Source organism: Numenius arquata, chromosome 8 (assembly GCF_964106895.1).
Source record: "Numenius arquata chromosome 8, bNumArq3.hap1.1, whole genome shotgun sequence".
Classification (NCBI taxonomy): Eukaryota; Metazoa; Chordata; class Aves; order Charadriiformes; family Scolopacidae; genus Numenius; species Numenius arquata.
In genome coordinates this window covers 48,773,044-48,798,455 of record NC_133583.1, presented here as the reverse complement: position 1 = coordinate 48,798,455, position 25,412 = coordinate 48,773,044, and the positions used below count along the sequence as shown (strand labels likewise).

Below are 25,412 nucleotides of genomic sequence, written 5' to 3'. Positions count from 1 at the left end.
ATTATCCATCAGTTTACATTTATTGAGGAAAAACCATACAAAAAACATTATACAGTTAACGTGTACCCATATTACATACAATGTCAATGCAAGCTCAAAACCACATTTTTGTAAAGCATTCAATTTACCTCAAGTCCAAGCTGCATCTCCCTAAGACACTGTTCCCATCACAGTTGCCTTTTAAAGCCAATCTTCTTTTTACACACGGGTAGTTTCTGCAGAGAACACTTTTCTCAGGACGAAAAGGCATTTCACATGCACGCAAGAGAAATATTTGTGCATACATACGAGTTTTATAAGCTATTACTAGGGAAGAGGGAATCCTGTCAACTGTATGCTTTCTGAAAAGCCCAGGCCTCCCTTCCTCCCCCCACTTCCAGAAAAAAGCAAAATAAAAAGCTTTTAGCATGCAATGGAAAACTTAAAAATTACTTTGGAAGAAAAACAGGGGAGAAACAATTTCTATCATCCAATAAAATACCACTAGTAAGAAGAGGAAATATTTCAAGATAGGCTGTGCAAGTGAATAATGAACCTGTCTGCCTGGACAACTTAAATACATGACTTATGATCATGCTAGACTGAAGATTATCCACCTGACATTTCATTTCATGTCCTATTAAAGTACAGGCTGCAGAAAGTAATATGAAAATGCTTTTCCTACTTGGAACATTATGCTTCCTTTTTAAACTTCTTGTACTCTTCACGTTCTACTTAACTTGTGGGACTCTAATGGGGGGAAGGCGGGGAAAGCAGGAAACATTTAAAGACACCTTGTGGACACTTCCCTTACATTTCTAAGGAAGTCCAGTTATGTTCCTGGATGAGGAGAACCCCAATAATCTATTTTCTGTTCTCCTAAGAACTATAAGTTTGGAGACAGAGTTGAAAAATAAACACTATGCTTAGCACAAAATAGCATGTCTGTAGGCCCAGCAGTGAGAAAGCTGGAAGTCAATACACCTCAAACGCTACACACAAGAACATTTCATCTTCCACACACTAACAACATTCCAATAAACTGGCTCCTTCTCCATCTCCTCCCACTGGCTAAATTTACAATTGAAAGACTTTTAAGGTATTTTAGCAACAACAGTTATCATGTAAAAGGAAGTGAACAAATGACTCACCCCAACACTAAATTCACAGTATCAAAAATCCAAATGGTACACTCCTAACCTTTTCTCACATCAAAAATGAAGTTACATATTAAACTACATATTAAACTAAGATGAAATATTAAGTGGCTTGAAAAACTGAAGCACAACTATTAATTTAGTTCAAAAAAAATCAATATATCTAAGCTTGGCTGTTTAGAATAATATAAATTAAAATAGATGGTTTATGTTATTAAATCACAGTTTAAAAAACTTAACAGATTATGGAACATTTATGGTCAAACAAATAATACTTTAAAGAATGAAAAGTGATCAAAACAAAAATTATACCCTACACCATTATGTATGGGATACATTTCAAATCTGTTACGTTTTTGCCAATTTTACCTTCTACATGGAGCCCTTCTATGGTCCATGCTCATCGGCTCACCAATGGCATACACTCAAAGGATTCCTCTTTACTGGTAGTAACTATCTCAGGACCTGATTCTATGAGCTATGATTTGGTGCTTGCAGCATCTTCAGCACTGTGTGTGAAAATGAAGGCAGCATTTTTGAATATTTTTCTTTGATGTACAGATAAGCAGGACTTTTGAAAGAGGAGCAGCATGTTTCAGAAACAGAATAATCAACAAAAAACCAAATAGATGCTGCTTTACTTTAAGCTAAAAAAAAAAAAAAAAAAAAAAAAACAAACAACAAAATCCAGAAACAAAAAACCTGTACCAGACCATCTATAAAACATACAAACATTTTAAACTATCAAAATATACAGCAATTCAGTTAAAGTATCAAGAAACAGGATACACTGACTGCTATATAGATAAAAATATTATTTGCTATACTGTTAACATTTAATTGGTGCACATGCTTTTTCAGTTAAAATATACTAATCTCTGAAACTCCAGAATCTGCTTCCCTACCATGTCAAGTATGAATAAGCAAACTAAGTTATCTAAAAATACCACTAACACACTATAACTTTAAGACAAGTTATCAAGTTCAGTGATAACAACAGGAAGTCATATTCTTTATATTTAGCTCTTACGGGTTTCACCTGGGAATAGTGCCCTATTATAAAAAAAGCATTTGTGAAGGCTGTTGACATTTCTAACCACAGTAATTCCTGTATATTTTTAAAGGTTTTGATTCTTTAATTGCAACAATTAGCTATTTGAGGAAAAATAACAAAAATTACTTATTCTGATCAAGTTTAATTACTGCAATCTACTCATCTTTTCTAAAAAAAGAAAAAAAAAAAAAAGAGATACATATTTACCTAGAAATATAAACAGTTGTTTAAAAACTTAAAAGACTTTCCACTAGAAATGGAACCGTGAGTAACAATGCATTTGGGGAAGCAGCAGATTGCTTTTCAATACACAACCACAAAGATCTCACAGGGACAACATTAATGTACTGAAATATATTAATTTATATACTTCCTTAGGTTGTGCTTACCTGTTGCTTTTTTGCAGCAGAACCTAAGGTGGAAGGTCTGGGAAGGCACTGTGAAGTATAAATAATTGCACTGTTTGCAATTAATAAAGATTTTATACCTTAAATGAATCAAAATCAACAGCCTCCATTTTGTGAATGATAAAGAATCCAGTGAATTTAAATTTGCTCAGTTTAGTACATAATAAATGCACCATTCTATAAGGTTATCTACAAAATACCATGCAAAATATCTGAACTATTAAACTTCATACCCTACACTGAAAAGAGCAAATACTTTCCTAGCCTTTTTTAAGCTACCAGAATAACTCTTCCTTTTAAAAGGGATAAAAATAATTCCTTCTATTTCTACAGCACAATACATACATTGCTAATTACCTGAATAAACTACTTCAATTTTCAAGCCTTAACTTTTACTTCTCTGTGCAGCCACCCTAAAAAAATTTAGTCTCAAAGCAACAATATGGTGTTCCAAAAGATAAAGCAAGTAACAGTTATAGAATTATTTAAAAACATACCTACATCACTACATATCTGCAAACTCTCTGAAGATAAAGACAACTTCTGTCTAACAAGTGGTTCCAAAGACTTCAATGTTACGATATGCATACTTTTAAAACACTGAACAATACAGCTGTCTCAGGAGTACTGATGAAAAAAAACTATTACTCGGATAAACAGAAACATGATTTTCTTTAGCTATTGCTAAACGTTTCTGGAATACTTACCCACAAAGCTCATATTATGTGTATGTATATATATACGCAAACCTATGTTTCTGAATTAAGAAGCAATTATGATTTCCTAAGATATCAGCACTGTATTCCAACATAATAGTCACACAAGTATGGCATTTTCATTATGTGGAACATTGACAAAAAGATACTGTTGCAGTTCATCAATTTGTCATTCTGATGTACTTACAGTGCAATGCTCCTTGAAGGAACAATCAAGGATGATACACAGCCCAGTCCTCCTCACCCCTATAGAGCTAGTTCTATACTGGCTGGATCAAACCTGCACTTCAACAGACAATGGCAAGACAGACTGTATTGCATGTAGTCTAATATATGCAAAGAGCCAATAAATATGCAAAGAGCAAACATAGGATTTCAAGAGAATCAGATTTTTAGTATGAGCATTAGAGCAACAAGAAGTTTCAAGTATATATAAAAAAAATAATCAATTGTTTCAAATACTTGAGTATTTACAAAAAACAGGAGTTATCTGCTCTGCAGGAAGTTTTCAACCACTCCCCACCACTCAAACAAAACAGCGTTTTAAGGACAGATGCAATTTTTGTAACTACTATGCATACCACATTGACTTTTCTACACTGAATTTTGAACTGGACTACTTTAAACTGAAGGCTTAAGCACATTACACTTAAAATAAATTTTATAACTAGTCTGAAAAAATCCATAAAATAGTTATGCAGGAACAGTTTTGAAGTATTCAATTAAGAACAAAAGTTATCTGTTATAGCAGCTGCACAGGTCTGAAACAGTGGTCATGTATAAAAGGAAATTTCACTGTTAATGCAATGGAAGTATGCCAAAAGATCACCTTCTTAAACACATGCAGTTTTAATCAAATAGAAAGAAAATTAAGGTATCAAGATTACTGGTGCTAGGCAGCAAAATACAATGAATGAAAGAGATCCTCCATCTACAACTATTCTGCAAGAGGGGAAAAACATGCTAATGACAAGTTTTAAACTCAACAAGATTTCATGGGGGGGGAAAAAAAAAAAAATCTCATTTGTGTACAGGTACCTTGATTCAGCGTTGCAAATCAATCCTACAATTCTTTATATACCCACATATCCAACTTACCGACACAGGAGGTTTCATATTATTTATTGTAAAGCACAAAACAGGCATTTTAAAAGTGATAAAGTATACATTGAAAAAGTACATTTATATCACAAAGCATTGACCACATAATTGCAAATACATTTGCTGGAATGTGTACATCTACACTAATACTAAAAACAAACCATTTTTCATTTCTACACAGAAATATTACCTCCTATCAGTAGTGATAGATATTTTGTACATTTTCAAAAACACTATTTTTTTAACCAAACAAAATTAAGATCTTCATCAAGGCGTCTGCATCCATACATTTAACAAAGGTTTTTTCCCCCACACAATGAAGCAAATACTGTATTGTCCACTTCTTATTATTGGCCCTGTGCAGAAGAGATACATAAGAGATACACAAAAAGTTAAAGAAAATCCTTTAAATCGAGCTAACTCAGGAGTGAAGCCTTTAAGAAAGAAAAATTGGTTAATGTAAATGGTGGCGGCTTCTTGCATGGTTTTCAAAACCCTGGGAGGAGAAAGTTTTTCTTTTTTTAAAAAAAACAAAACATAATCACCAGACATATAGATAGATACAGAACTCAAGTTAACAGGTAAACACAGTCATCTATTAATTATTGATAGTTATTTTGCTAGAAAAAAAGATGCATACTCCAAAGGTAACAAAGCAGGAGACATGCAAGAAAATATCTACAACCACTGAAACGGAAGCCAGCCAAAAAACACTTAAAAGTTTATACCTGTGGTGCTGGAGGATGTTGTGGCATTCCCTGTGGACTTGTCTGGGCATAATACGCTGCCTGTTGCCTGTAGTACTCAGCCCACGCCGCACTGTAGTCTGGCTGACCGCCTGGCGGGGCCCCAGCAGGGGCAGGAACTGCTTGACCTACAAGTAATTCAAATTATAGAGCTTTGTTCTTGCAATAGAAATCAAAAAATTCCAAAACTTTGCTGCGTAACAGACATCATCTAGCTTCTTGCAATTTTCCTTCAAGGCTTTTGAATAATGGTGTGGCTGCTTTTGGTTTTTTTCACCTAACCACTCATCCTATTATTTTAATATAATGATTCCCATGTAAAGCAAAATTGAAAAACTGTAAGGATGTTTTTTTCACCTCTTGAATCATGTTCCGGAGCAAAAGTCTTTAAAGCCTGATGACCTAAACAACCAGTAGCATCTAAACTAAAACAGAGGTCAACAGGCAAGATTATTTTTTGTAATCCACCTAGACTGACTTTATCTTATTGTACAGACTGCCTTAATTAATTCACCAGATGCCAGTTCATTCATTCCCCCAGTTTTGGCCTCCTTAATGTCAATTGCTAGGTTATTGCAGATTATATTTTTCAAAGAGGGCATTAACCTTTGTAAACATTTATTCCACCACAAGAATATAGTTCTGAATCTTCTCCTTCCAACCTTTGCTTAAGTTTTGTTCCTCTAGAAGTAACAGCACGTATACACTCATACACACACACTCTCCCAGACTTACAGCTGAGAACTACTGGTCCTTCCAACAAAACCAACTGACAACTTAAAACTCTGTAAAGGCAATAGACTAATATACAAGGACTCTGTAGTGTCAACTTTTTAGGACCTCAGTCCAAGGAAGGTTTGTCAGACATCTTTACTTCATTTTCCCCTTACTTCAGAAACATCAAGCGCACTCCACTTATTGCCACCTTCTTCACTATTTTTTATCTGAAAGGTGTTCTTGCAATTACCGCTACAGAATGTACTTGACTATAGGCAGACCACCACTCTGTCCTCTATCCAATCATCTTGCACGCATCCAGACAGACGGGTTTTATATGGAGTGCTTCATTTTAAGTTTCTTGAACTTCCAAAACAGAAGAACTATTACTACTGTGACATGACATTTTTGTGATCTATATTCTTAAAGGGTTATTTCTTCAAATCAAAGTTTTACAGTCAGAAGAATTAGGATACTACGAGAAAACCTCCCCAGGTTTTTTTCTAGGATATAAGAAAAAAAAAAACCTGAACCACCACAACAAAACACGACACTCAATTACACTACATCAAATAAATCCAAGCAAAATGCAAGCTTGCACCCCATACAATTCCATGTGCACCTCATCTTCTGCTATCAAGAAAAAGGGGCAGCTTCCACACGACAAGGGCTGAAAGTTTTCAATCCTACCTTAAGCCACCTCATGTTTTATTTGGATACAAGACCACTCAGCAACCTTGTGGGGAACATGAGTATCAAAGATTCTAGCCGTTTTCTAGGGTGTCAGACAGAAGGTCGGGACTGTCGAAAAACTTACCTAAATTTCTTCAGATCTTAAAGGCAGAAACCACAGTTTACAATTTACCGTGACTCACAATTTACACTTCTGATCAATTACTTTAACCAAAATTATTTTTAATATGGTTACAAATTATCCCAGGATACACTTTTTGCAAGTTCACTGAGATAATAATTCTATTTACAAATTATTTTAGTTACATCATAGCTGTCAGCACAGCTGAATGGCAAAGCTAAGGCATTTTTTGTGCATTATGACCCAAGAATCTTCTGACATTCAGCCAGCTGTCCCAAGGCAGTGCTGAAATTCAAATAATAAAATTCAAATAATAAATCAAATATAGAAAGTTTAACATCTACTGAAACATGTCAAACTGGACTTCTGTCCTGAAATGGGTTAGTAAAAATTCGAAGTATTTTAGCTGCAGCATTTCCCTAACAAGTACTGCAAGTAATTCTGAACCTACACACGGAATTCAGGAGCTTAGTCAAAACTTCCTTTCAGAACTGCACTGAAACAGTACATGCCCATGTACGTACAGATTCAAATGGAGCACTAACAAACAAGGTTGAAAAACTACATACAAAGGAAATAGAAGAAACGCAAATACCTCCCCATTAAGGAAGATTAAGAAAGAAAATGCCAGCTGATTCTACAGTTCCACTACTCAAATCATGAAGGCTGATTCTAGTAAGAGAAAAACTTTCTTTGTCCTCTTTGCCATTACAACGCTGAGGAATCATTAAAGAACAGTTCTACTGTTTTATTATGGAACCCCTTAGTTATAAATCGAGCTCACAATATAGTGGAATTATTTTAAATAACAAACTTACAAAGTCCTGTGGTGATATACAGATAATTTACTAAAATATGACTTCATGTTTAGAGGGAACTGCTACCCTTGGGAAATTTTTGAGGCCCAGTTAATGCATATAATTATTTTAGCTCTTTTTCTCTATTTCTTTCATCTATAGGTCTTCAAAAAGCTAAACTGTTGTCTTGTTACCTGGCAAGACTCGAGGGAAATTTAAAACAAGTGTTCTGAATTTATTAAGTAGGGTACCAAGAAAATACATTTCTGTGTCACCTACAAGATCCATGTACAGTAGCTTTCCAGAGTGTATGAGTAATTTTACTATTGCATTTGATACTCATAGCTATAGCCCCTGACCAAATCAGGAATCTGAAGAAGGAGATGGACTTTGCCACTATATTTGCAAGCTGGAAAACAAAGTTATTTTCAAGTACACTGAAAATAATAGGAAAGAGTTCTCTGTGATTAGCCAAGTTGTACCACACCAGTAGGAAGTCACTTTGGAAAACAGCATTATGGTTTTGATAGGAATATTCAGGAGTGCTTTGGAGTTTTCAGATCACTCATACTTAAAGTATGGGAAAATCCAGAGCACCAGTTACAGTATCGCATCCAACTTGCTCAGCTCAGTACTGTCACCCTCAGAAGCTTGCCACAGGGGTTACCCAAGTAGCTCTCTTCAGCAGGAAAAATAAAACTGCTTGGGCTTAGCAAGCCCCAAGTTTCAGTTCAGTTCTTCAAAAGAGCTCTTTGTGTAATTATCTGTGCTGTGAAAAATCTGAAAGAAGAGTTAAAGAGTGCCTTGTAACTCCTAACATCCCCCTTTTTACAAGTTAATGGGGACCACAGCATTACAGTACTATAGGAAGCACAAACAGTAGTAGCTGTATTTGAGAGCCCAGAGACTACAAGAACTTGCTGATGGAGAGCCTTCCTGTTTGTCACGTCTTTTACTAGGTCTTAACATTGTTGTTAAGGAGATGGGGAAAAACACCTCCGTTTAGCACTAAATCAAGTCTAAGTGAATGCTCTGCCCTTCAATGTCATTTGGTCAGTTGTTCCTCTTTCTTAAGTGGATCTTAAGAGAAATGGCATCTTCCATATCAAGATTTTCAGCATCAAGATTTTCAACATGCTGAAGAAGCAAAAGTTCTCATTATTTACACAGTAAAGTTATACATGTCCAGACATCAAGAGTTCTCCTCCAACCAACTAACTCAATTTGAACCAAAAAGAAATGAAGACCAGAACTGGTCATCTGTTTTTCCCCTTCTTTGACTGTTGTCTTGGGATTTTTTTAAATTTTGCATTTTAAGAGCAATTCCTTACATCTCCCAGTGTCTATCTTTTTTGGATTCACAATCTTCTTTGGACTCGTTCCCAAAAATCTCTTATCACAACACCTTTTAACTTGCTACTATTTAATTACAGCAAATGCAAGACTAGTGCAACCCACACCTTGCTTTCCAGAGACAGGAAATCAGAAAGATGGCAGAGCCCCGGCCAACAAATTGTTCTTAAAAAGGCAGTGAAAAAAACCCCACAACTTTGCATTGAAGAACGCAAGCTGAACAAACAGACAGTAAATTGGAAAAAAAAATTAGTTAAACAAAACAGGAAAACGGAAAGGCCCATCACATCTTTAAAATCATGTGTTTGGGAGTTCTGTTGCGATTTTCTTAAGTCTGATACACAATTCTTGAAGTAAATCATCATATATTTTCTGTTTCATTTCATCACTTATGCTGTGCCAAAATAGAGAAGAATAAAGGTAGTTATGTCTTAGCAAATAATTTGAGATCAACCTGGTAGAAGGTTGGTAAGAGGAATTAAACATGCTATTAACCTTGACTCCAAATGCTTCTTAATATTCCATGAGAAAATGGGGTACAGTTGGCAGAGGGCAAAAAACTCACAAAACCCTCCTACTCACTGAAACAAAAAATCCAAACTTGATGCTGCTCTATGGTCAAACAGAGATACCAGGGAAAGCACTGGCATTCAAAAGCCCACTAGTCTTCAAGACACAAATCTGTATCAACTACAATATCTGTGGGAGGACACTGTGGACAAAATACTGACCTGTAAGACATTCTCATGATTTAAAAGATAAGAGCACCTTCTGCCAACACATCGAGACTCCATATTCTTTCCTTACTCAGTAATTGATGGAATTATCAACTTAACAAGCAAATACATTTCAGTTTTGTAAGTCAGCTCAAGCAAAATATTTCAAAAAAGCTAGCAACAACATATAATCTGCAGTTTAAACACAGCTCTTTAGTGCTGCAAAGAAAATACTATTTAAAAAAAGGGCATGATATAAATGAAAGCCAGTTATGATGCTTCAATAACCTGTAACACAGAAAGCAAGCTATAAGAGAAAAAAACATCTGTAATCTTGAAAGCAGTAGAGAACAACTACCAAACAAGACAAACAGAAGCTTCATGAAGTAGATCAAGGTTGAACTCCAAAACTTATGAAGTATACTTCAAGAATACTCAGACTGAAGTACTTAAAATATGTTGTTTCCCAATGATCAAATATAGACATCTCAATAGGTATGAAGTATTTTTGCAAACCTAATGACTAGCATGAGTACAAGTAAACGCCTTTAATGTAACACAAACTTTTAAGTCTGTTTTTCTGCAGGGTTCAGGGCCTCTAGCAGTAAACGGTTCAGAAGACACATGGACTATGCATTTTTTTTGGGGGGGGGGTAAAAACCCATCTCAAACAAGACTCTCAAGTCTCCTAAAACATTCTACTATGCAAGAACAGAAAAAAAACACCTGCATACATACCCATTTTTTTGTAGTACTCCTCCCAGGCCTTGGTATAGTCAACCTGCCCTGCTGGTGCTGGATTTGGTTGATCTCCTGAATTAGATTAGTCAAAATAAAACACTGGGTTTTGTTTCATACACAGAACGATTTACAAAGCATCTGCTGAATTCAGTAACAATCCCGAATAACATCACTCAAATCTGACACTATAAACCTATGCGGTACAAGCTATAACAAATATAAACAATTAGAGAAGATACTACAAAGAGACAAGAAACTGTTTCGTGTTCAGCATGTTTTCAAGATTTGGGAAGGGCACAACACTCCCAGTACAAAATACTACCTACAATTAAAGTGGTAAGCCTCATCCAGGCACAACAATTACACTAATACAACCAAGTACTACAATTTTAATTGTCTTAAAACCACTGGAAGTGATGTAACTGTTTAAAGCAGATGACAATCAACAGGTTGGCTCATTCCATTGTTACTTATGACTGACCGCATTATGTAGACGTAATTAAAGTCAGCCCAAGTTGCTGCAAAATTCTCTTTGAGGTATGTTACAAGATAAATACATTACCCTTATTACTGCTGAAAATAAGAAAAGCAATATTGAAGGTTGTAAGCAGTTTTCCAGCAAAACTGGCTGTCTTGCAATAAGTTTACCCAATATATGAAGACAACAATAAAAAATAATGGGACATCTACATCCCCAGCAATGAGAAATTTATCCATTTTAGTTTTAACAGCTACCTTGTCCATTAGTTTGCGTTGTAGCTGGTCCACCTGGAGGGGCTGCAGGTGGTGGCTGTGCTTGCTGCTGATAGTAGTGAGCATAATAAGCTGCCCACGCTGCTGAATTGGGATCTGTTCCTGGCTTACCTATGAAAGCAAAACATAAGGATTTATAAAAGTAGCATGAACAGAATGCTGTCCTCAACTAACCCTGTCCTGAGTACTTATATTTTTCCTCCAAGAAAAAAATCCATCTCCACCAAATGACCATATACATCCTGTAAGTGTCTTTTCTTTCCAACACAAACTTATGATCAGGTTTCAGACAAGCGTATTGTAGGAAGTATACTTTCATAGGACTGACAAAATCATTCTAGAACCCTTACTACTACAATGTCACTTAGTCATTTTTAAATACGAAAAAGAGAAACAGATTTTCAACTTTAAACAAACGGCCATATTACTAAATGGTAGAAACATTGAATCATTCTACCACCAAACAATTTCAGTGGTTTCACTCTTGTTATAACCTCACACTAATGACACTGGCACAGGCGGAGGAGGCATGCCAAACACATATTTCTGAAACGAAGAATACAAATCTCACTAGGTATTTGCAATGCTTGTCAGCTGACCTTTAAGGTAACAGTAAAATACAAAAACAGATAGTATTTTAAGAACCTGAATCCCCATACAGGGCTATAAAGCATCACTGTTTACTTACAGCTTTTTAGAATAATAAATATCAGCAACATTGCATCTTCTGCAGCTATGTCCATGCTTTCCTTATTTTTAACTACATCTAGGTAGGCCAACGATGCTGCATCCTAGAGTCTTATTTCTCTGTTTTTCACACACAGCCTTTAGGAATGGCTTATTCTTGCTGAATCAGAGATTGATTACATTACCAGATTAGCAATCCAGAAAAACCGCAAATCTACTATTAGAGAACATAATTTTCTATAACACAACCAGCATCCTTTAACATTATTTGCATCCTTAAAGAATAAAAATATCCACAAATAAATGCAGCCAGGTGAGGGGAGAACTTCATGTAAGGACAGACACAACTGATACTTTAGAGTAACTACACATGGAAATTGAATTATATTCCTCCTGAAACGCAAAATAGGTAAGGGAGCGACTAATGGAAGAGAAAGAAGAAATACCCTGAAAAACACATTCAGGGAGAAGAAATCCACTACACATTTCTTGCAGTATTTCATTTAGCACTTAAGTCAGATGTAACCACTTTAAATGCACACAGTAATATCAGCATATAGAAAACCATGTTAACACGCCATTTCCTTTTAAAATTACACTGCTTCCATCAACAATAGTGCATTTAAACTAACATGTACTATATTCTAAGGTTACCTGCAAATATCAAACAAGCCATTGGTTGGTTGCCCCCCCTCTTTCCCCTTAGTAGCTACTTCTCTAGAATAGAAGAACACAGAGCAGGACTCAAATTTCCAAAGAAATCTGACTGTAGTAACTAGCTCCACTTTCACATGACAGGAGGTAACCACGGTTCTGGAGAAAGATTTTTTTTTTTCTCTGAAAAAAATACTAAAATAATCCATTTATTACACTGAAATGAGCAACTAAGTGGACGACTGTACAAAATTAATCCAAAGAAATGCTAGTCAAAAAAACCACCAACTGCAATTGCGTATAGGAAAACTTACTAGATTGAAAGGAGTATTCACCCAAAAAATTGTTATAAAATCATCAAGATGACATCAAGGTGAGTATTCACCATTTTTCTTACAGGTCTTTATAAACTATAAAAAATGAAAAGGCAGCATGAAAAAGGCTGTAACATTTTGGCAGTGGATTTGGAGTAAATGACACTTTTGGTATGCTGAGACTTCGAGTCAAGGCACTGCGAATCATTCATTTTAAATAATGACAATAGGCATTTTTAAATACTAAACTGAATGCATGCAGAGCTACCTTTTATAAAAGTTAAGGAAATTAAACCAGAGATGGTTCTTTGCCAAGAAAGGATATATAAAAGACTTGAACATAATAGAACTCTCCATAGATTGTAACATCCTCCGAAGCCATCTCCTTTTTCACTAACGAAACTTGTGTCAGGACCAGTGGCTATCAGAAAATATTCCATTTATAACAAGAACAAACTTGAGATCTTTTGGCTGAAGTTCTGAAGAAGGTCTACCTCAAACAAATGAGGTACAAGTGACTCAAGCATCTAGCCTTACCATGCCTTCTGTGACTGCAGTTCCGTTTCCCCATATGCTCTAGTCCAACCAAAGGATGTAACTTAAAGAAAAGCAGGATACTAGACCTTCGGGAAGTTGTAATTAAGTAAAAACTCCCAGTCTTCACAAAGACAAACAGATATAGAAGAAACAGATTCTACAAATATGGATTTCAGAAGAAAATGCAAAACTATCATAAGCAAAAGCTCAACACATATTCCTAACTAGTTTTACTGTATCAACAGCAGTTCAACAGAAGCTTAACCACTCAAAAATGGCTGAACAAAATACATTTGTATCAGACTCTGAGAAGCAATCCTCATAAAGATCACCAAAAGCTGGAAATACCTAATATAGCAGAAACTGTGCAAAGTCAGGATCAGTGAGATTGTATTTTATTTTAAACAGCGCCCCTTACAAAGTAATTGACTATTAGGGAAAGAAAACACATCCTCAAACAACTTTATGTAAAAACATCCACTGTAAGAAAGATTAACTGTTTTGCAAAAAATCAGTTAACTAGGAGTCTTGCAAAAAGTATCATAAACTGGGATGTAGTATCAATAATGTTTAGTAAAGAAACACATTCCAACTGTAACAACTGAATTTCAACATCTCACAAGCAACACATAGGAAGTTTAAAACATACATAAACTGACAATCGTAAAGAAAAGTCCAAAGAATAGCTTTTTCACATTTACCAGTGTTAACACAAATGAATTGCGAAACATACACACTTGTAAGGAGAAAACTGATGTACTTAAAGTATATCCTCACTACGGCATTACCGTCATGCTTCTTACCTGGATCTGGTGGATTTGGTGGCTGCCAGTGCGGGTAAGCATTTCCCCATCCTTGTGGAGCATACGGAGCTGGAGGACCACTATAAAAGATCAAATCATACACACACAGTGAAAGCCAGCCCCAGGTCACCCTCCAAAGAAGGAAGCCAGCTGAAGCAATACTTACTGAGGTGCTGGGCCAGGAGGCCCTGGATTATAAGGAGCTGGGTTATATGGTCCCATGGGAGCACCAGGACCTGGTGGCCCAGGAGGTCCATGTGGGCCAGGAACAACACCATGGGGTCCATGGGGAACAGGTGGACCCAATGGATTTACTGGACCCTGTAACAAGAGTGGCACACAGGTGAAAATAAACCTTGAAGTTCTTAATTTTCCAGCAGTTTAGAAGCGTAAATCCTAACACCTAAAATAATATAATCTAAAAGGTTTGATTGTTTCTAAATAAAGACATTTCCTTGGAGAAAATAAATGTCTTTCTGAAGATTAATTAAGCTTATGGCTAGTTAAAGAAGTTTTTACCTGTAAAAAAACAGGTAATAAATTTGATTACATGCATACACATGCAAACAGAAGTGCAGTAAATTTACAGCATGTAAACTTGGATTAAAACTCAACCTAAACATGCCGAGACTGAAAAACTAAACACAGTTTAGTAGCTTTACCTATATCAAGGATAACTTTGAAGTCAAAATTTTCATTATGCACAAAGTGTGCATCTTCAAGAACACAATATTAAAAAACACACTGTATTACACTAAAGAAATCAACTGTTTATTTCCATTTCAAGTTTTTGCTGCTTTTATATTACTTTAAACCCAGATTACCATTCATTATTGTCAATATATTATCTGATTAAGCAATTTGGAAGTGAAATGGAAGTCTCCACAAAGGAGACACTTCTTATTCTGTTTAGTTATAATAGTAAACCAAAATACACTCACTCCAATCTTTTCTTCAATAAGTTGTCGTGCATAATCTATTTGCTGGGGTGTTCCACGGATAGTAAACATCTTCATGTTTGGATCCGCGTTAGGTGGAGGATTTCTTTGAAGTTCTATTCTAGCACCAGACTGCTGGCTTATGCTTTTAATAGTTTCACCACCTACAATGCAACAGAGAGCTTTTATGATGTGCATTAAAGCAAAAATACTAAGATTCAAATCAGAGAAAGTCAACTGCATGGAAGCTGAAGACAGAGAAGCAAGACGACACCTATTCTTATGAGCCATAAAAAAACATTCTAACAATAATTTTAAAAAGCCTCTTCAGTGTAGTATAGAGCTTTGATTGCAGTAAACCAGTAAAAATAAATAATTTTTTAAATTAAAAGACCACAATACTGTTGCTCAGAAAGAACAGCAAAGAACTCCTACAATGTTGCCTGGATTTTTTCCATTCATGTACAGATATAAGATTAGACACGAATAACAACCGATACCCACAGTTATCAGTAAATACAACCTTAAAGCCTAACCTCCCTATAAAGCAGTAAGCAAGCACGCATTACAAAAAAACCCCCGAAAGTTGACCAGATGGTAAAGTCCACAGGTTTTGTAGTGCACTAAAACCAGAAAGTTAAGCTCCCTAAACTAGTTCTTCCTCTTACAGGATCCCGAGAAGTTAACTGTAACATTAACAGGCACAAAGTTTTCAAAACAGGGTCATTTGCCATTTAAATCAAAACAAAAAAGTCAATCAACCTTCGAGGTGAAGAACCGAACTATGTCAACCTATTTGTTGTGTCTGGAAAACACATTACAAACAAGAGATAAGGATAACCCAACTGTTTCATTCAGAAGCATACAGTAAATTATTTTTAAAAGAAAACTGTTTGAGAATTATTTTAATAAACACACACCTAAAAATTGTTACAGGATTCCACTGTAAAAGATCTTCACTGGAATACGTGAAATTTATTTTTAAGAGTTACAGATGCAGTAATACTAGGCTAATCAAGCAGCATCAAATGCAACTTAATTATAAGATACGTCATTTAATAATCTACCAAACACTACCCATGTAACTCAGTACTTACTACTTAAAAAAAAAAGCGGTTAAATAGATTGGTTCTTGACTTTTAAACTACTGGGATAGGTGGCTTTGATGAGGAAAATCTGATAAGAGTATTACAAGTGCTATGATTTAGCAGCATTATGTTGCTCTACTGTACGTGAAACTATTTGCAAAGGCTTCTCTTGAAACATCTCTCCAGTATGGCTATTTGTACAAATAGAAAAGCTGAGAGTATTTTTAACTACATACAGACACACATATATATAAGATATATTGCCTTTGCCAATGATTAATCCAGTTTTGCCAGTGGGAACAATAAAATTGAATTCCTGTAATCCACCAGGAGGCCCCATGTTCCAGTTGCCTTGGCCTCTACCCCTTCCTCGACCACCAGGTCCTGGTCCACCAGGGTTACCAGCCTGAAAAGAAAAAGCAACAAATCAGCACGTTCTATAAAAATAACTGCAAACAAATTATTAATGTCAGTTGGTTACATCACATCATTTGTCAAGAAAAACCTGATTTAATACTCAGATAGTTTCTCTAGTTAAAATATTATCTTTTCCAGAAGATCTACACTAAATTTTAAAAGATGTTCTGTACAGCTCTGTGTACAAAAGATGGAGGAAACAATATAGAAGAAAGCAGGTTTCACATGTACAAAGATACAATTTCTGTCTGCCTTCTGTAAACGAAGCAGTGGGCCTCATCTCAAAATAAGCACTTAAACTTTCAAACACCAATTACAACCAAAAGTAACAGCATACTGGTTATTAATACATCAGAAGAAGCAACTCTATAACCAGCCACATCAAGAACTGCCATGACTGCAAATCAGTATTATCGTTCTGACTCTTGCAAAACTGCAGCTGTAAAAGCAAACATTCATATTCCAGACTGAACTTTGAAGGAGATTCAAGTAACTCCATCAAATTATTTTCTTTAGTTACACACTAATTTTTAATATTTAAGTCTTTCCTAAAGTCTGGCAGGAGATTTTGAACAGTAAACAACATATTATCCAACCTGAACACTTCGAAGGAGATCTGTAATAATTTCTGCAGCATGCTGACATCTGTCAGGAGGCCCTGTGATCTGGGCTATTCTATCTGGAGTTGTTCCATCATCTGGAATGAAAATGAACTATTCGAGTATATGTAATCAGTAAATTTACATTAAGTTCACAAAAACTTACAGACATATTACCAACCTGGTTTAAATTGGATCCTAACACCAGCATCATTCTGTATCTTTTTTATCATCTCTCCATTTCTTCCAATTACAATACCTACAGCAAATCGTGGTATTGGAACCTTAAAGAGAAAAAAATATGTCAATTAAAGGGTCACATATTAGAATGGTAAACTAGGGCCAGCCCTACGCCACTTAAGGCATTTTGAAGCGTGAAACTTTTAAGATCAAGTAATAAGCCTAGCAAATATTGGAGAAAAGGATCAAAAAGAAGGAGATCCTATGCACCACAAGTTCTCACAATTCCAGCAGCTCCAGTGGACATTATGCTTCTCACAAAGAACAAAAGTTCTAATGGGCCTAAAATGCAGATTCTAGCAAGTGAAGTTTCAGCCTCACCTCTGACAAACAGTTAGAAGTTCATGACTTGCATAATAGGCAAATATTCTTCTGCAAAGGCCAAACTCCAATTTCTATAATGACATTATATACTTAGCCATAAAAATTATTTGCTTATTTGATAAAAACTCCAGCTAGCTGAAATAGTTCAGAACTGCTGGTAATGAAAAGTGAATGCTGTACACCATTCCAAGTCATAATTTCAGCAACGACTAAGTAATACTTACATGCCACAAGTACTTTTGGAATCTCGTTAATAGCTTTCAGCGACATTACCACGTATTACCAGCAGTGTTATCATTACATTTTAATGTTAACATCTCAAAATACAGGGAACAAGTTTTTCAACCATGCTTACGTCTATCCCTTCATTTCCTCCTATTCTTGACCCATATTCGTTGCGCACCTCTCTAAAGCCACCTTGATCACGAATTAACTCCAGCACCATTTCCTTGGCTTGCTAAAAAAAGAATGAAAGTTCATTTAGGTAATGCAACATCAGAATGGATTTTAAAATGCTCTGAAGTGTGAAGGGCTCCTTACTTGAACTTTATAAGGGTCTCCAGTTATCCTAAGCGGCTTGTCAGCACCAGTGTTCTGTGGACCATCTTGAATCATGACCATTTTCACACCTGCTCGCTCCTATTTGACAAAACACAGGTCAATAATCACTCAAATCCAAATTGGATATTACCACATGTTTGAAGGAAGATACATACATACCTGTAATTGTTTAATTGTCTCTCCACCTTTTCCAATAACTAATCCTGCTTTACTTGCTGGAATCATAATTTCTTGCACGGCATTTCCAGGTCCATCACCATGATGAAAGCCAGGTGCAGGTCTTCCCTTTTCAACTATCTGATCAAGTAATCTTTTTGCTGATCTGTTAAGAAAAAAATATACATTTATAAATACATTTGTTCCTACAAGTATCACTTGCCCACACCTATTCTGCTTGGAAATTTCTCATTTTTTCCGTCTGAAAAGTTTCTGCAGAAGAAATATAATTACTCTCACTAAGAAACATGAGGCAAACTCAGCAAGTCTGTAACAGTAACTTAAGAAACTAATTGCAAGATAATGTGGTAGACCTGAAACCACCCCAAATGTCAGAATACAAAAGGTGGTTCTTTATCAAACACAAGAAAAAGTTACCTCCTCAAACATGATCATTATCCCTGAATAGTTACACTGATCAAACCACAGTACAGAACAAAATATGGAAACCTTGTCCTTTAAAACATTTGTAAAAAATCTGTGTGAATTAGGGTAAATTGTAACAGTTTCAAATCTTCTTTCTAGTGCATTAAATTTTTTTTTTTAAAAATCACCAAATCTTTTTCTAACTTTGCTTAATTTCAGTAGTAATTGAGGTAACACCTTATTTAGCAGTAATTTTTCTTTAAACTTTTAACAGCCAATCTTAAGGCAAATCTATTTTATGATAGCTGCTGCTTGATTCAGCATGCAAAGTTATAACATTTGCACTTGTAACCATTACCAGCATAGCGGACAAAAGCAAGTACATGTTCACCACACACGTAAGTCAGCTGCCATCAGAGTTAAACCATGATTACAGTACTGACATTAGTTAAAAACTCTTCCCTCTAATGTGTGAGTAGAATAAACTGTAATTAGAAAGAAAATTCCCATAAAGAAATTACTTCATTAACAGCAGTGGCTTGGCTGCAACATAAGAGGAGAATGCCATCCTACTTTCCCAGAGGAAAACACGTAGCTACAGGCCTTACCCGCAAACATGAAATGGAAGCAGCTAACATGAGTGAGGTAATACCAAATATACTACCACATTTATGATGTTTCCCAGCAAAGCCCGCCTAAGTCAGTCTTCAAGAGGTTATATGACCTCTGTGACAGTAAAAACCCCCAGCATTTTCATTGCTATCATCCTCTTCCCTGAACGCAGGACAATAAAAGTTAACTTTGCTGACAGGTATTACACAGATGTTGCTTCTGTAACTTTTGGTATACATTGATTTATACCACAGACATTTAAGAACTCTGATGAGCTGGGCTTTGAGGAACTCTTCCTCTTACACATTACTGATCTTCCACATTTTCCCTGTGATCTTCCAATTTATGGTTAATAAAGTTTCTTTTTAGCACACATTAGTTACAGTTAGTATCCATTTACACATTTCATTCTCAAGCTGAAATCAGTGCATGCTTAGGTAAGTATTATTTACAACAAGATTTGGACTTGAAAAAGTTAAAGTTCCGTATTTTTGTCTTAACATTCCAAGTATGTTGAGGGACCTGACTGCAAGTTCAGGGCCTTTTTTCTTATGTATACATTTAATTGTCACCAGACTGCCTCTTCAATAGAGGAAAAACAGTACTATAAACATACTATCTAAATATTATATTTAGATCTAAAAAATGAAATGTATTGCACAATTAAATATGAACACATGGAATTTGTTTTACTTACTGAACAGACTCTGGTGTTCCAGTTAGCATACAAGATCTTTCAGGCAGGCCTCCACTATCTACGGTCACAAAATAAAACTGAGTTAGTGGTACTGTTAAGCCAGAGATTATGAAATTAAACATAATATACAAATTACTGAAACTTCACTGAAGTAGAATAATCAGTGTATCACAATATTCTGCATTTGTTTAGATCACGATAATCGTAATTAGCACAAAACATTAAAATATACCTTAAATGAAGGTTCAGGCAATTAGAAGCAGTGATCAGCCTTCTGAACTTTCTACCAAAAAACCCCACCAAAATAAACAAAGAAAAAACAAACACAAATAGTTACCAGGTGCAATCTGTATTTTACAGCCAGACTCTTGCTGTATACGCGAGATCTGCTCTCCACCTCTGCCAATTACTTGGAGAAAGAAAATACAGAAATATTGTTTGTATTAACAGCAATTGCTACCATCCCTCACTATACTACACCACCACATCCATACTACTTACTGAATCCAACCATCCCATCCGGAACTTTGTACTCCTCTGTCATCACAGACCTACAGAGAACATTAGATCAAACAAAAGACAATGCCTATTCACAGACCAATCTGGCATTAAATTTTTATATATCCTCCCATTAAACTAAAGAAAGCTACTTGCCTCCCATTCACTTTAAAAGTCATTATGCAAGCACAGTACTAGATAAACGAACAATATATAAAAGCGACCACAAAAAATCCAAGAATAATATGAACTGATCTAAGATATCCTTCATCCTCTCCACTATTAACAGATGTGTGGTACAGAAAAGGCTAGTGTAGCATTTTAAGTTTCATCTGTATATTTGTCAAAGTATTTTGAAAATACACAAATTCCAGCATCCCATCTACCAAAACCAACCAAAGCACAAGAATAATAGTTGCATGTGGTTGCTTAGGAAAGAAACAAGTAGAGAAAACCACTATGTTGTAGAAAATGAAGCTGACTCAGCAATACACTGTGTTAAATCCAAACTTTTTTATTATTTTTGTTAATCCATTAACTTTCATTTTTGTTTACAAGATAGTGTCAACCTTTTCCCCTTCAGATCTGCTTCCAACTTCTGGTTATGCTACCTATGCTCAAGTAGTAGAAACCAGCAATGCATTTTCCTTTTACTAAGCTTGATACACAGGCTAGGCTGCGACGAGAGAGAGCGCAATGTAGCTGCATTTTAAGTGTTTGGCTTGGGACTTCCTGAAGCTAAATTTCAACTGATCACACAGAGTAATTGCTTTATACACAGATAACACTTTTTCAGAAAAATTTCTTGAAACTGCTTTCTTTCAGTAAAGAGGAAAACTCTTCATAAGATGTAGTGTAACTCTTACCTTTGTTGCTGCTGATGCATCGGTGGTAGCTGGTTTCCAAAAGCTATAAACAAATATCATTAAAATTAAATTCAAACAAGTAGTATAATTTAAAATAAAGCTTCTCCTTTGATAATAAAATGTAATCATATCAACTTTTGTCCAAGTTTACTTTTTAACAAGTGTTATCAAGAGATTTTAAAACAGCTAAAAAGATTTTCAGCTGTTGCTAACAACATTGTCAGTTTTACAAAGACGACTGGTACTGCTTCAAGAAAGTAAGACATAAACCCCCAGCCATTCTTTTCATCTTACTGATTCAAGGATCACCTACCAGAACACTGTTTCAAATTCTTGTTCTGACAATGTTACACTTGTTTAGGGGTTTTTTTTGGCAACAAAATAAAAATTACTTACAGTCGTTCTGAGGAGCAACTTTCTTAGCATCTGGTTGATCTGCAAAATTAAGATTTTTAAAATTTTTTTTGCCAAGAAATTCAAGAAGTGTTTACACCTTTTAGTGTGAACTGTAATTTTCCAGTGTATTTTAGTCTCCCTTTCCTTTCTTTTTTTTTTTTCCTCCAATTTCAGGGAGTTGATCATCTGAATAAAAGAAAGAATCTCACGAACACTTAGCACTTGGTTAGTATAGCTGAAAAGATGTTAGGTTTTTCCATATTAGCTATTCAGTAGTTTAACAAAAGGCAGTTTTCAGAACACACTGTAGATTGATCATAGATACCCAGTCACTGAAACTTAACTAAGACAAGGAACAAAGTTTAGCTCTGTTGGTTGCTAAAGCTAATGATGCTTCTATGGTAAAAAAGAAAAAAAAATAGAAAATCAAATCCATACAAAAATCAACAATGATTTAAAGAAAAAAAAAAATCTGACAAGGACCACAAATCTAGATCAAACATCTGAAAATACAACAGTATCACATGGCAATGCAATCTCAATCTGAATGCTGATATGAAATTCCTACCCAAAGCATTTCATAGCATAAAACTTCAAAAAAAAGCAGATTCAAAGCAACTACATTACTACCATCCAAATCCTTTCTGTACAGTAAAGGAATAAAAGGCATAATTAACCTGTATCTGAAAAGATAAGACTTCAGATGCTTTCTTCCCACCCCAAAATAAAGGTTATATGAACCACCATAATTTATGTGCAGCAAAAACTCAGACACATATTCCAAGAAATATTTGTGTCAATCCAGAAAGATCCACTAGTTTATGTCATGTTTACATACTAAACACAGGTAATAAATAAAAATTCCTGCCTTTAAAAGGAGAGGGCATTCCCTCCCAGTGTGTTGTACTGCTCGGACTTGTCCAAGAGCCATCTACACATAAAATAAAAAGAATACATTACATATATCATCTGAAGCATCATTAGCTCATTTTTGTATATTAAAAACCTCACCCTTAATAGAAAAAAAAAAACCAACTTTATTACAGGACACAAGAACTCCTGATATAAAGCCTTAGTTACACTCTGTAGACTGAGTTTCAATCCTCCTTAAAGGAAAAAAGGCATTGCTCTTTTGTGAGACCTATGAGAACATTTCAACAAGCTCAGAGATTTCTTTCCACAATTTAGCCAGGATTTTGTGTGTATATTAAACATATCAAACCCTGTTAAGTTCAAACGGGCTGCTTAGTCAGAGACAAAAGAAGAAACACACATTTCAGGAGAAAACTTTACTGCAATACAAGACATTAAAAAAGCTGCAACAAGTTAGACATCTTAAGTATGATCTCATCAGGGTTCACACATGCTATAGGCTTAAATATTAGACTAAGCAAAAGTGTATACAAGGTAGAAAATTTACTTTTCTGTCTTTTTTTAAAGTCCTATGCTTTTACAATGAAATGCATTAATACTTTTATTTGAAGCTGTGCAGTAATAAAGTATACGAAACAATCGAATTTAAGGAGTGAGCTCTTCCTACTCTAATTGCAATTTACAAACTGTAATCAGTCCTACACAACAAAAGACTTAAATGACATACCTGTGTAAGCGTTTCTCAACCATGAATTTATGTGCCCCCCTCCCCAGCATCCATTTTCCTTTTTACAGTGTTTAAACCACATTTAAAATATTTTAAAACAGGCTTACATTCACTTCAGGTTAGAGCATGATGGTTTAAACCAAATTTCCCCATTAAACTGAAAATGAAAAAGCATGTCATGAACTATAAAGGGAACAAAATGTTTTTATGCTGTACTATGGGAAAAAAAAAACACAAACAAAAAAACCACCTGCAATCGTTCTGGTACCGTAGCCATACAACAAAAACAAATGCAGCAGTAACGAGTGCATACCTCCATCCTCAAGAGGTCTTTTTTGTCCTCCATAACCGTAGTCGTTTGAATTCATTGATGTGCCAGCATCTCCTCCGATTTTTGCTGCAATCTAAACAAAAGGCAGATGTTGTAAGTAAAAGATATAAATATATATATATATAAAAAAATCAGTCGGAACTCATTGATTCCAGATCTTATAAATGATTTTAAGCGATTTAGATAACGCATATTAAAATGACTCCAAATTAGTAAAGTGAAGGCTGCTGATAGAAACACTTTTGCTCACAGAAATTTTGTTAATGTCTTAAGGAAACCTGTGCTCATCATTCAACAGCAAAGCTTCCTGTATTTTCTTCATCAGTCGAAACCCCCCCCCCCCCAAACCCAGCCCTTTACAAACCAGAAACTTTTATCTTAAAGGTGCTTTTCCTTTTCTACCTATTCTTCACGAAACACTGCAGTATCTCAGAGGGCCTGACCGCTAAAACTAATTCAAACCTTAGCAGTCCCGACTACAACGGGTCTTCAACTATTGCCAAAACCGCGACGGTTGACTACTAGACGAGGCGAAAATTTTTTGCCCCAGAAATAACGAAAACATCGCCCGTGGTGCAAGAGCTACAAATAAAACTTCAGGATACAGAACTTCCGAAGCGGCCGCCCTCGCTCCGCAGGCCGCAGCGCTTCCCAACCGGTCTGAGCAGGTTAGCGGGCACCGAGGCCGCCTCGGGCAACACAATACGGGCGCCGCGGCGGAGCCGCCTTCCCTCCAGCCCCTCCGCCGCCTCAGCGGCCCGCCAACCCGCCGGGCTACCGATAAGGCGCCGCTAGTCGCCGGCCGAGATTTCGCCTCCCCGCCGGCCGACTACAGGGACCCGGCCGCGCCGCTCCCCTCACCGCGCCGTGGCGCGAATCCCTTCGGGCCGGGGCACTGCGGGCAATGGCGGAGCGGAGGGAGCCGGGGACTGACTGGAAAAACCTTTCCCAGCCCGAGGAGGGCTGGCGGAGGGGGGCGAGGGGACGGGACAAAGCTCCCCCCCACCCGCCCCGCAGAAACATATCGGGGGACGGGCCCCCTTCCTCAGGTCTCCCCAGAGCCCAGCGTCGCCAGGGCGCAGCCCGTGAACTCCTCCCGCGGCCTGGCCAGCGGCCGCCTGCAGGCCTCGGTACCCGAGGGCCCATTGATTTGGCAGGGCCACCTCACACACGGACACACCTGCCTAGCCCTCTGCAGCGCGTCTTTAAAGGCATCGTTCACTCCTCCACCTCCACCGCCGCCTCCCCCGGGCGCGCCCGAAGCAGGAGGGGGCACCGTGGAATAGTCCGCCATGCCCGCTCAGCCGCCGCTTCCTGCCCCGCTCGCTGCCTGCCAAGAAAGAAAGAAAATGGCGGCGGGCGGGCGCCTTTCACATTCCTGCGCGGCATCGTGCTCGGGGAGGGGGGGGGAGCGGGGGGGGGGGGGGGAGAGCAGAGCGTAACCTCGCGAGACCTCGGGCCGAGATTTCATAGGGTTGCCAGAGAACAGCGGAGAACCCTCGCGGCGTTTCGCCCAGCCCCACCCCTCCCGCCCGACTGCGGCGGGGGGCGGAGCTCGCGATGTTTCCATAGCAGCACGAGCGGTTAGAGTCATACGCTGATAGGGCTGGGAGCGTC

General features: G+C 36.8%; 1 protein-coding gene across 8 annotated transcripts; it reads right to left on the bottom strand.

Annotated features, from left to right (window-relative positions):
- Positions 1–3: 3 nt before the first annotated feature.
- On the bottom strand, positions 4–25,191 carry FUBP1 (far upstream element binding protein 1). 8 transcript variants are annotated; one of them, XM_074152621.1, is made up of 22 exons: positions 24,976–25,141; positions 23,778–23,868; positions 22,733–22,795; positions 21,865–21,903; positions 21,469–21,511; positions 20,606–20,655; positions 20,442–20,513; positions 20,105–20,162; positions 18,373–18,535; positions 18,193–18,291; positions 18,008–18,109; positions 17,270–17,372; positions 17,086–17,186; positions 16,337–16,478; positions 14,988–15,148; positions 14,213–14,367; positions 14,047–14,126; positions 11,034–11,162; positions 10,296–10,370; positions 5,143–5,288; positions 2,580–2,627; positions 10–1,645 (listed from the first exon to the last, which is right to left on the bottom strand). In XM_074152621.1, the coding sequence occupies exons 1-22, from the start codon at positions 25,087–25,089 to the stop codon at positions 1,640–1,642; spliced, it is 2,040 nt and encodes a 679-aa protein (XP_074008722.1). In that variant the 5' UTR covers positions 25,090–25,141; the 3' UTR covers positions 10–1,639. The 8 variants fall into 8 exon arrangements, with proteins under 8 accessions (XP_074008724.1, XP_074008722.1, XP_074008721.1 ...); XM_074152620.1 differs by having other exon boundaries at positions 1,615–1,653; positions 2,589–2,627; XM_074152623.1 differs by lacking the exon at positions 22,733–22,795 and having other exon boundaries at positions 4–1,645; positions 24,976–25,179.
- Positions 25,192–25,412: the final 221 nt, after the last annotated feature.